This window comes from Narcine bancroftii, chromosome 3 (assembly GCF_036971445.1).
Source record: "Narcine bancroftii isolate sNarBan1 chromosome 3, sNarBan1.hap1, whole genome shotgun sequence".
NCBI classification, from domain to species: Eukaryota; Metazoa; Chordata; class Chondrichthyes; order Torpediniformes; family Narcinidae; genus Narcine; species Narcine bancroftii.
In genome coordinates, this window is record NC_091471.1 from 353238991 (window position 1) to 353251223 (window position 12233).

At 42.5% G+C, this 12233-nt stretch overlaps 2 protein-coding genes across 11 annotated transcripts in view; one reads left to right on the forward strand and one right to left on the reverse strand.

Moving 5' to 3' along the window:
- tefm (transcription elongation factor, mitochondrial) overlaps window positions 1–12233 on the forward strand; it is a 76779-nt gene that overhangs the window by 63603 nt on the left and 943 nt on the right. For 5 of the 7 annotated variants that reach the window (XM_069929844.1, XM_069929842.1, XM_069929843.1 and 2 more), the window contains 3 exons: window positions 2902–3353; window positions 4330–4479; window positions 6371–8133. In XM_069929844.1, the coding sequence (XP_069785945.1) occupies window positions 2902–3353; window positions 4330–4479; window positions 6371–6802 (1034 nt within the window). In that variant the 3' untranslated portion in view covers window positions 6803–8133. Of the gene's footprint in view, window positions 1–2901; window positions 3354–4329; window positions 4480–6370; window positions 8134–12233 lie in introns of those variants that run through there. The other 2 variants (XR_011354834.1, XM_069929847.1) reach the window with 2 other exon arrangements.
- The window catches only part of atad5a (ATPase family AAA domain containing 5a), a 54025-nt gene continuing 51207 nt past the window's right edge, over window positions 9416–12233 (reverse strand). For all 4 annotated transcript variants that reach the window (XM_069929830.1, XM_069929828.1, XM_069929829.1 and 1 more), the window contains exon 24: window positions 9416–10454. In XM_069929830.1, the coding sequence (XP_069785931.1) occupies window positions 10376–10454 (79 nt within the window). In that variant the 3' untranslated portion in view covers window positions 9416–10375. The remainder of the gene's footprint in view (window positions 10455–12233) is intronic.

Sequence of the window (12233 nt, forward strand, 5' to 3'; positions counted from 1 at the left end):
TGGAGAGGGGGCCTTGTTACGGACCCCAAAACCTGGCAGCAATAGATATTCGCCAAGACAAATGGTTACTTAAATAAAAGTTGCTTTTAATTATCTTTAAACATGAAAAGAGGATCAAACTTTAACTTATCACTATTAACTTAACTTAACCCCCATCTAATTCTAAGCACACGTGTATATAATGTGTGTGCATGTTGAGAAAAGTTCTTTGATTCACAGTCCAATCTCACTTCTCATTCCTCCAAGTGTACTGGTTGCACACAGAATTGAGCATTTATAAAGTTCACCAGGTTTTGGTGCTTGAAAGGTAAATGGTTACTGCTCAGGAAGGTTCTTGTTGGTTTTCAGAGAGAGATTTGTTGTTCACTGGACACCCACAACTGATTCCTTTTAACCAGCCATTTCAGTGTCTGAAGTGGGAGAAACTTGCCCCATCAGGGTTCTCCAGATGATAACCTCTTTCTTTCAGGTCACCACAGAGTTCCATTTTGTTTTCCTATTTCAAGTGAAACATTATACAGCCAGACCTCTCCTCTTGTATGGACCACAAGGGGTTTGACCAGGCTGAACTACAACTCACAACTCGTCTTCAAAATGGGGGTTTTTCCTCAAGTTTGCAGCTTGTCCTGTTCCAGTCCAACTGCTGCTGCTGAACTGAATTCTCTCATTTTATCCCTCTCAGCCTGTTTGACTCTCTCTCTGCTTGCAAAACCACATGACCCTCTTAGAACAGCAAACTGCACTCAGTCAGCCTGCGGCTGTGAACCTAATCTGAGTTCTTTTATCTGTTGCTTTTCAAAACAACAACCCATTAGTGAAGTCTCTATAAGCATTCCCCAGAGCTTTTGCAAGGGTACTCGGAGCCGGACTGTTTGCCTTGAGCAGAGCTCCAGTATTTTAAATGAGATCTGTTTTGTTTGTGACCTACATTAAAAAACCAGCCACATTTATCTCCTTTTGTATATCTATATACAATATAAAACACAAAATAATCTATCACACCTTTAGTAAACCTAATTAAAGTGGGTGGAAAAATGGAAATGGAGTTCAATCCAGATAAGTGAGATGATGAATTTTGGAAGGTCAAACTGGATGGGTCTGATGCTTAAGTGTGGAGGAACAGTGGAACCTTGTGGTCCAAATCCGTCCATCTCAAAGTTGCCACGCAATTTGATAGGATAGTTAAGAAGCCCTATGGGATGCTGGGCTTTATAAGTAAGGGGACTGAGTGTAGGAGATAAAAGGTCATATTGTAACTATAAATTTCTCGTGAGACCACACTTGCAATTTTGTGTTCAGTTCTGGTCACCTCATTATAGGAAGAATGTGGAGGCAATGGAGAGGGTGCAGAGGAGATTTACCAAGATGTTGTCTGGATTGGAAAAAAGGTTAGCAGAATTGGGACATTTCTCTCAGGAGTGAAGAAGGATGAGAAAAGACAATAGAAGTTTACAAAATTCTGAGAGGCATAGATAAGATAGAGAGCCAACACCTTTTTCCCAGGGCGGCAGTAGCAAACACCAAAGGACCTCTGTACAAAGTGAAAGGAGGAAAGTGTAGGGTAAGTATCAGGAGTAGATTTTTTCCACAGAGAGTTGTGGGTTCCTGGAATGCTTTGCCAGGGGTGGTGGTGGAGACTGAAGCATTAGGGGCATTTAAGAGACTCTTAAATGACAGGCAAATGGATTAAATAAAAATAGAGGTAGGAAGGATATAATTTTTTTTTGGTAGGAATATATAGATCAGCACAACATTGAGGGCTGAATGGCCTGTAGTGTTCTATGTTCTATATCACATTCTCATGGCACGGAACCAGTGTCCAATTTTCAACCTGGATGGAGTTTGTACATTCTCCTGGAGAGTGGGTTATTGAATGACAACATTGTTTGACTGGTTTAATGTATCTTAGATTTTGTACTTTAAATGGATGGGGGGGGGAAGGTAGGGAGGGTGGGATGGGAGGAGGGAGGGGGGGGGGTAGAAAATGGCACTGTATATATATTTGAAAAGGAAAATGTATGTATCATGGTCAATGTGGTTTATGGTGTGAAAAAAAAAAAGTGGGATGGTTTCCTCTAATGCTCCGATTCCTCCCAATATCCCACTGCCATAGTTTTAGATTAAACTCCCATCATTTTCAAATTCAGTGAAAATCTCTGTCGTTATGATCACCCTTTCCCCTCGCACAATGAAATAAAGAATTTATTTAGCGCCTTTAATGAGGTAATCCTCTAAAGATGTTAGCAGAAATATTATCAAATGTGATTTGATGCCAACAATTTTAAGCAGGGTTTAGGATGGATGACCATTCGCTTCCTCAAAGAGTAGGATTTGTAAGGAGCATCTTAAGAAGGAGAGAGAACAAGGTAGGGGAATCTATAGAGTGTAAATAACAGCTGAAGATATGGATAAAGGTGATAGAATGTACTGTTTATTTTGCATGAACTGTTGTACAGTAAAACCTTGATATCTGGCACATATGGAGATTGGTAGATGCTGGATAAGTAAATTTTCTGGTTGCGTGTTGCATGAATTGGCAAGGTACACCAATTTTAAACTTTTTTTAAACCTATTTATCTTTTTTTTGCTGGTTCCTTGAATTATGGATAACTGCGATTTTACTGTACTTAAGTATGGGTTGACTTGCCTGGATAGCACCCTAAACAAAGTTTTTCACTGTATCTCAGTCCATGTGACAACAAACAATGCAGTGACAGGAATTGGGGATGGTCTCAAGGCCAGGAGTGGAGATGTTCTGTTGGATTCAGGGAGGGGTGAGTTGATAGAACAATTTGATTATGAGCATGATGCCACAGCTGGGGTAGAACAGAGAGCAGAGGAGTGATGTATTAAGGACTGCAGAGTGTTTGAACCAATTCATAAATACATCTGTTTCTGCAGGCCCGCAGTGTGTGTTATGGCGACCCAGGCTCCCCAGTGCAGTGCAGTCACAGCGCCTTATCTGCTGCACCAACTGCCAGGAGAGCCACGTCACGCTCACCGAGTCCCGACACATTGACCGCTCAGATCCTGATCCTGAAGACCTGGACATGCTCTACACATCTGAGCAGCGGCAAGCCATCTTGCAGGTGCTGAACACCGCCTCACACAAGGAACTCTCTGGGATCAAGCTGCTGCGGGGTCGCAAGTCCGCTAACATCATGGAGCACAGGAACAGGCACGGGCCGTTCACGCGGCTCCATGGCTTGCTGGAGGTGCCCCTCTTCAAGCATAAAACTATCATGAGAGTGTGCCAGACAATCCTGAGCCCATTACAGGAACCAGAGAAGAGGGAAAAGAAACTGCACGGACTCAGGTTCATCAAACCAGACATGGAAAGAAAACAGCTTTTGGTAAGATTTGGAATTCCCTTCATGGAACTGTGCTCCAAGAGTCTGCTCTGGATTAATCTGTTACCCATTCCCAATTCCCTGGAGCTAAATTATACACTTGGATGTTCTTGTTTGTTTATTCAAATCACAAAGGGCTAAAAATTGTATACTAGTTATGGAGTACAGTACATAGTGGAGTCAGTACACTGGATTCAGTATTCCAGGTGTACGGCTGGTACACTGGATTCCGTATTCTAGGTGTACGGCTGGTTCACTGGATTCCATATTCTAGGTGTACGGCTGGTACACTGGATTCCGTATTCTAGGTGTACGGCTGGTACACTGGATTCCGTATTCTAGGCGTATGCCTGGTACACTGGATTCCGTATTCTAGGTGTACGGCTGGTACACTGGATTCAGTACACTACATTTCCAGTTGGTACACTAAACATTTGTTCATTAATATTTTAGATTCACTAATTGGTATATTGGGTATAGTATAGTGGTTGCACATTTAGTGCACTGGATCACTGGATTCAACAAACTGGTGTTCGTTTGGAGTACATAATTTGGTATACTGGAGCATGCACCAGGCGTGGTGTGCAAGTGTACCGTTGGCACATTTGAACTCTCAGCATCGTGGCTTCGGCCGGGTGTGTTAGCTGTGGGTTAGTTGTGTGGATTAGTTCTTTGAAGAAGACTGCAGAGCCCACCTCACTGACAAAAGAGGAAAAACCCAACACCCAACCAACCAATTTTCCCTTGCAACTGTGTCTGCCTATCCCACATCGGACTTGTCAGCCACAAACGAGCCTGCAACTGACGTGGACATTACCCCTCCATAAATCTTCGTCCGCGAAGCCAAGCCAAAGAAGAGTTGTGTGGAAAGCTGTGGGTAATTCGTGGGTGAATGATCCAGTACAGAATGCAGGGCACGGTTTCACAGCCACACTGAGGGGGACAACTGTACCAGAATAAATTTTTCCTCTTCTGCCAGGCTGCAAAAACTATCGTGTCGATAGTGTTTGGAATCCGTAGGATCGCCTGGGCTCATGTGGATCGGAATCTCACAGTCCTGGACTGGAATCAGGAGGAGAGTCACCGCTACATGAAGGGTCCCTACCAGCCCTCCTTGTACCTGGAGGAGGTGAGTGCATCGCAAAATCTTTCTCCTTTGCTCCCTGTCCCTCCTCTCGCACTTGCTCTTCTGTCCCATTGTCTCCTACCTTGGCATTAATCGTCAGTTGGACAGTCAGACCTTTTATAAGGCTGCTGTTCTCTTGAGATCTAGATATTCCATGATTATTTAAGGACCTGGTGGACTGAGAGAGACCCTTTCCTCCAGAAGGATGAGGGTTTTTTCTTTGCATGTAGTCCAGGTGGCCTCATCTCTAGTTTAATTCCCTCTCTGAATATTTTGTATATAATCAGTGGCTGATGGCCTGCAGCTTTTGAGTTTTGCTTGCAGCTATGGATGAACTTGCTGCTTGAGAAAGGCTATTTAGAGTTATATGGGACTCTTAGAATCAAAGAACATTATAGCACAGAAACTGGCCCTTCAGCCCCTCTAGTCTGTGCTGAACTATTATTCTGCATAGTCCCACTGACTTGCTCCCAGTCCATATCCCTCCATACCTCTCTCATCCATTTACCTGTCCAAATATTTCTTAAATGTTATAATTGAGCCTAGATTCACTACTTCAGCTGGCAGCCATTGTTCCACATTCCCACTACTCTGTGTGAAGAAATTCCTCCTAATATTCCCTTTAAACTTTTCCCCTTAACCCATGTCCTCTGGTCTCACCTAACCTCAAATGGAAAAACCACTATACCATCATAAATTTGTGTATCTCTATCCAATCTCCCCTCATCTTCACATTCCTGCGATTAACATCCTCACCTGTTTAACTTTTCCCTCTAACTCAGTTCCTGAGGTCCCAGCAACATCCTAGTAAATCTTCTCTGCACTCTTTCAATCTTACTGATGTCTTCCCTGTAGATAGGTGACCAAGATTGAACAAAAATATTCCAAATTTGGCCTCACCAGTGTATTGACCAACTTTACCATAACATCTCAACTCCTACACTCAAAACATTTATTTAAGGCCAATGTGCCAAAAGCTTTTTTTTTAAAACCACCCTATCCACCTGTGACACCACTTTTAGAGAATTATGTATCTGTATTTCCAGATCCCTCTGTTCAACTGCACTCCGCAGTGTCCTTCCATTTATTGTACATGTCCTACCTTGGTTTGTCCTTCCAAAATCCAAAACCTCACACTTGTCTGCATTAAATTCCATTTGCCATTTTGCAACTCATTTTTTCCAGCTGCTCTAGATCCCTTTGCAAGCTTTGAGGCATTCTTCACTGTCCACACTGCCTCCAATCTTTGTGTCATCTGCAAACTTGTTGATCCAATTTACCACATCATTCAGATCACTGATATAGATGACAAACAGCAATGAATCCAGCACTGATCCCTGAGGCACACCACTAGGCCTCCAGTCTAAGAGCAATTATCCACTACCACTCTCAATGTCAAATCCAGTTGACTACCTTACCATGAATACTGAGCATCTGAGCCTTCCTGACTAACCTTCCACGTGGGTCCTTATCAAAGGCCTTACTGAACTTTATGTGGACAATTTCCACAGCCTTCACTTTTTTGGCCCACATTAACAAATTTTAATTAAATTATTTTTTTTAAATGTAGACATACAGCACAGTAACAGGCCCTTTCAGCCCATGCCACCCAATTACGGCCTATTGACCTACAGCCCCCGTATGTTTTGAATAGTAGGAGTAAATCAGAATACCTAGAGGAAACCATGCAGACATGGGGAAAACGTACAAACTCCTTACAGGCAGTGCCGGTTTCAAACCCTGGTCGCTGTAACAGCGTTGTGCTAACTGCTACGCTAGTCGTGATGCCATGTGTGCCCTGAACGTGATGCCCAAGTTAAACTAAATCTCTCTGCTTGCACCTGATCTCTCCTTTCCACTTTGCGAATGCTTGTAATCTGTTGCACATTGGCAGATTTCCACAGCTGTGTCAAAGCTCCCCATGGCAGACTTCTTCGTCCTGGAGCGGCCCAGCATCTCTGTACAGAACACTAGCCTGTACCCCGTCACCCTGCACCTGCGCACGGTCGAAGCTATGCTCTATGGCCTGCTGGGCGCGCACTTCCCACAGGAGCGGCAGCACAGGGTGCTGAGTGTGGTGCGCACGGCCATCGGCAAACACTTTCAGCTGATGGTGGGGGAGGCCCGCACCAGCGGGAGGGAACTGGTGCAGCAGCTGATGGTGGACTCAGTGACACAGGAGCACCCCCGGGTGATGTTTCCCCGAGAGACACTCGCCCGTTACAGGAGGCTGTTTGAGAAAGCGGGACTGGATCGTGGAGAGGAACTGTGTGATGCCTTGTTACAAGCAGTTGCCTTCTATGAATTTCTCAATAATAATTCTTAAAAGTCATGACTGTTGGAGCGGACTAATCTTGTTGCTACTGGCATCCAGGGTGCTCATGGAGGAAAGTTTCTACAACTTGCTTCATGTCCCCATTCACTGACTCACTGGAGTCTTGTGTTCACCTTCCTGTAACTCTAGAACGCTAACACAATCTCAGAGGGTCAGGTTTGCTGTTGGAATGTTCAAAATTTACAGTGGTACCATTTCCAGTTCTTTAAAACTTCAACCTCCCAGCCCTGTTTATGGTGGTGATATTAAATATTGGTTATAACAATCTCGTGAGACGACAGATGGGGCTTTGGTTTAACACCTCACGAAATTTGGCACCTCTGCCTGTCCAACACTCTCTTGGTGCTGTATTGTGTCACACTGGGAGTGAGAGTATCCATTTCAGTCACTAGTGTGGTGCTTGAACCCACAACCTTCTGATTCAAAGGAAAGAATGTTTCCCATTGAGCCAGTGCCCCCACATGGCGCAGTTCCAGGTGAATCTTGGGACCTTCCAGGCTGGGAGATTCCACTGAGTAAGTTCACAGAACCGAAAGCCTTTGTTTAAACGTTCTCCTGCAAGGCTTATTTCAGTTTCCTGGTTTATTTCCTTGTAGCTGGCAAGAGCTGCGATAGGAATTGGCTCTGCCTTTGAGGCTTGCTGAGAATTGGGAATAAAGGGTCTGGAGACAGGGATCAGATTAACAGCTCATGGTTTAATCTGTTTCACTGGGTTGGTGTAAAACCAGACTCATTACTGACCAGACTGGGTTACAAACCCTGTGATTTCTGGAAACACAGGAGACTGCTGATGCCATGAACAATCTGCTGGAAGGAAACTCAGCAGGTCGAGCAGCCTCTATTGGAAGATAAAGAATAGTCAGTGATCCCAGCCAGAGTAGCAGACAGGGAACTGGGGAGGGAGTCATGGATGGGATGTGACCTGATCTGTGAACTGACCCCTTCAGCAGGGGATGGTGAATTCGTCTGTGAATCCCTGATTCTCGAATACCAACATTATACTAATGTGCCCACATTGTGCAGGTGCTGGCCGGTTTGGCCCCGTTACTGGGTTTTAACTCAATGGAGAACAATATTATATTTGGTTTCACTCCTCAACACAGGCTATGAAACATTTTGGGATAAAAACAGAATGTTGGAAATACTCAACAGGTCAAGCAGTAACAGTGGATGGAGAAACACTGATGGATGCCTTCAGGTGTGAAAGGTGCTACAAAATTCAAATCTGTAAAATTCTATTAAGATATTATAGTGGGGTGATTGTCCATTTCCCTTTCTTTTGCTTTGATTGCTTATTTATTATTAAACGATTTCACTGGTTATTCATGTCTTGCGTGATGAACACAGCCTACCTGACTGATCCAAGCCCAGTGGAGTTTGGGTTGTCCCCATGCTGTCACACTGCAGAACTTGATCCGGGTTTGGATGATCCTCCGATTCTGCTTAACACCAACGTGGATGCAGTAGGGAAAATGCCACCATTTCAGGTTGGGAGCAGTTGGGTTTAGAGTGGACCTGTTGGGTTGGAAATGATTGGTAGGATCCTACCCTAGGATGAGCACATGTTGAGCAATACTCCTGTGGAACACCATCTTGAAATGCTTTCCAATCTTCTCATGCTCTTTGAATGTTCATCCACTGACTTCCTCAATCCTTCCCTCACTGACCTGCCTTCAGTTACATCCCAACTCTAAACTTCCTCCTTGAACAAACTTTTGGACACTTGCCCTGTACTGAAATATTTGCAAAAACATTTTCACTGGAAATTCAGCATTGAAACCAGTGGCAGAATTATTTTTGTCAGCTAAAGGAGTTAGTTTTGATGAGGGTGATGCCTTGAAACATCAACCTTTTAATCCCCCCACAGATGCGGCTCGATCCAGTTCCTCCAGCAGATTGTGCTTTGCTCCAGATTCCTAGTCCACCTCCAGTTAGTCTCAACCACATTAAATAAAAAGCCATAATTTAAATCATGATAATTAGTCAAATTGCCTGGGATATTGCCTGCCATTCAGTAACACCATGGCAGAGGACAGCTCCTCTTACCCTGCAACCCTTAATTCCTCTATTTTTCAACACTGCTCAGGATAGGCCCCTATGCTGGTTGTTTATAAAAAGTTTATAAACTTATTTACAAGGTCAGCATGGTTAGTGTAATGCTAATACAGTGCCAGCGACTTGGGTACGAATCCGTTGCTGTCTGGAAGGTGCTTGTGGGTTCTCTTCATGTCTGTGTGGGTTTTCTCCCACCCTCCAAAAATGTATGAGGGTTGTAGGTAAATTTGGGTTGCACAAGTTTAAATGGCTTCCACCATGATGCAAATAAAATGGAAACATTTATTTTGCGAAAAATTAAATCCTACTTGTCCTGTTGTCTCCAACAATGGCTCATTCCACTGTTTCAGACCAGCAATGATTGGTGGCTGCAGGTCTTTGACGTTAGAAGGACCCATAGCAGTTTTAACCACCCAAAATCACCCACAAAACTCAATTGTTTTTTTTTTGTGTTTACACTGTATTCTTAATCTTTTGAAAATTGGAGGGCAAAAATATACAGAGTTCCCGAGTAATGCTTCACTTAAAAGAATTTTGTTCTACATAATAAGAGTTTGTAGTTGCACGGTACAACTTATTTAATTCCATAGTTTGTCAGAACAGGGTGCACAATTACACTGGATAATAGTGGGACACTTAATTCTTTATAAAATTTCTGAAATATAAAATGGGAATTTAAATGTTTAAGTGGAAAACAATGAATCACAATTTCAGATAATATTTTCCCCTCTACAAGATGGTTATTTTGCAGAGTAAATTTGTCATAAGCTGCTTAAAGTCAACCCTCCAGGAGGAAAACACCCACCTGACAACATTGCCTAACATTTTTGGACTGGTTGAGATGAGAACAGCAGAATGAATCAAAGTGGGGAAGATGGTTAATCACAAAAATATTCAAACATTTTATTCCCAAAACCATAAGGGGAGGAAAGTCAGAAGAAAGTTGTATTAGGGGTTCATATTCCTGCTTACTATCTAGTGACAATATCAGGAATGCAGTGTGTGCATGCCAGAATTATTTGTCTTTAATATCCTGCAGAACACCCTCTAATCACAGAGATTGTGTGTAGAGGATGTATGCAAAAGCTACTCTCCACAAGTATTACAAATAGACTCATCCAAAAAATAACCATCTTGCAAACAGGAAAGTATTGTAGTGCAATACTCAGTGCTGGAGAAACGCAGCAGGTCCCACCGACTTGCACACAAAACCTATCAATGTTGCACACCTGCCAAGTTTCTCCAGCATCGTTGTGTATTGCAGTAACCATCTTGGATTGGGTTGTACCTTCTTCGACAGCAGATATGTGGTTGTCCACAGCAATTAAATTAAGATAATTCACCATTCCTCTACAAAGTTTCATATCACTTTACTGTACAAAAATATTAATGCATGCACAAATACAAACAAATATATGACAAGTACCAAAAGATTGGGGTAAAATATCCCAAAGATAGTCTTGTCTTTCAAATGTATAGTAATTTTCTGTACAAATAATAATCACTTTCTCAGGGAAAATCAGCTGCAAGAGCTTCCAGAGTCTTTTTAGGCAGTTCCAGGTGTACACCATCCAAATAGTGCAGAAACCTGAAAAATAAAGGAATTTTTTTTCCCCTTTTAAGCGTGCATTTAAAATGAATGCAGCAAATACACATCAACACTGAAAGAGAAGGCAGATGCAAATCTGGATACAAATTTCTTCAAATTGAGGCTAACACAAAGAGCACCCCAGTTGTAGATTCACCACCAATAGAAGCATGGACTCACATTATTGTAGTTGAACTCTGACCCCACATACTCCATGTCATCCATTTCAGTCGATTACTAACCCTGGTTAAATTTGGGCACTGGACGCAAATGTGCTGGAGAAACTCAGCAGGTCACACAGCATCCAAAGGAAGTAAAGGGCAACCATAATTTTGAGCCTGGGTCTTTGTCAGGAGAAGACAATTCCAATTTCTAATGCTAAGTTTCTCCAGCACATATTTCTGTTTAACTGGATAAATAATCATTGAATTTCAGTAATTTCCAATGGGAAGATTGTGAAGCAGTCACAAAGTATCTCGGAGCTTTCAAAACCACCTGAAATACATTTCCAGGTTTTGTTATTGGATTCAAGTGTTAAAAATTTTAACTGGACTTTAGGGTGAAAACCAAATGATAGTTGATTGTCACTGCACAGCATGGAAATTAATCCATTTAATAGCAGCTCAGTGCAATAACTCCAGTCCATCAAGACACCAGTTAAACTTAGCAACAACATGATCTTAAAATATCTCAGAGGTTGATCAGAGCTCCAGTGTTCAGGTGGGAATAGTTATGTCTAATTTGTGACGGATTCATCATAACATAATATTTTGATAACAGGATATGAAGTATATAGAAATACAAGAGACTGCATATGCTTGAATATGGAGCTGCTAAGGGAACTCAGTGGGACAAACAGCACCAGTAGGAGAAACGAAATGGTCAATATTTCAGGTCAGAAGCTTTCACCAAGCCAGAGTGCAGAGGGAAGATAGCCAGTATAATTAGCACAGGACGGGAGGGATAAAGGAGGATGGACAGGTAATGCAGAGACTGAGGGTAGAGTTGGGAGACAGAGACAGTTGATTAGTAAGTGCCAATGTAAGATGAAGCACATAATGGCCTGACATTAACATTTGTGCAAATGTGTACACTTACACTGGTCAGCTAGAGCAAGTAGAAGAAAATAGTGGCAGAAGCCTTGTGAAAGCACTGTCATTAAAGAATCAAATAATTTAAAGGAAAGTTGTAGCAAGATGTTAAGGTAAAAAAAAATGCATCATAAACTGTGGAAGGAACCCCACCTGTACACTATGGTGAATGCAGCTCAGAAACCTCCTACCCTTCTATTGACTACCTCTGCTGCTGAGGAAAGATAGCCAACATTCTAAAGGACCCATTACCACCCTGGACACACTCTCCTCTGCCTCCTCCTATCAGAGAGAAGGCTTAAGAGTATGAAAGTGTGCACCAACATGCTTTAACATAGTTTCTTCTCTGCAGCCAACAGAGACAGTTCTTATACTGATCTTTCTCATTTCAACCTTATGTTCCATATCAGTGCTTTTGGCCTGCAACTTTGTATGACTATATGAATGCTAGAGTTGACTTGCTAGGCCTCTCATAGAAGAACCCTTCTCACTGTACAAGGTACAGTAAAATACCTGTCATTTTGAATTCAAGCAACCGGCAAAAAAAAAAAAAAATCACAGGAAATAAATAGGTAAAAACAAAAGTTTAAAATTGGTGCCACCTTGCAGTTAGTTTGCTAATCAAGGAACCGGCAAATTCACTTATCCGGTATCTACCAATTCCCATAGGTGCTGAATACTGGGGGTT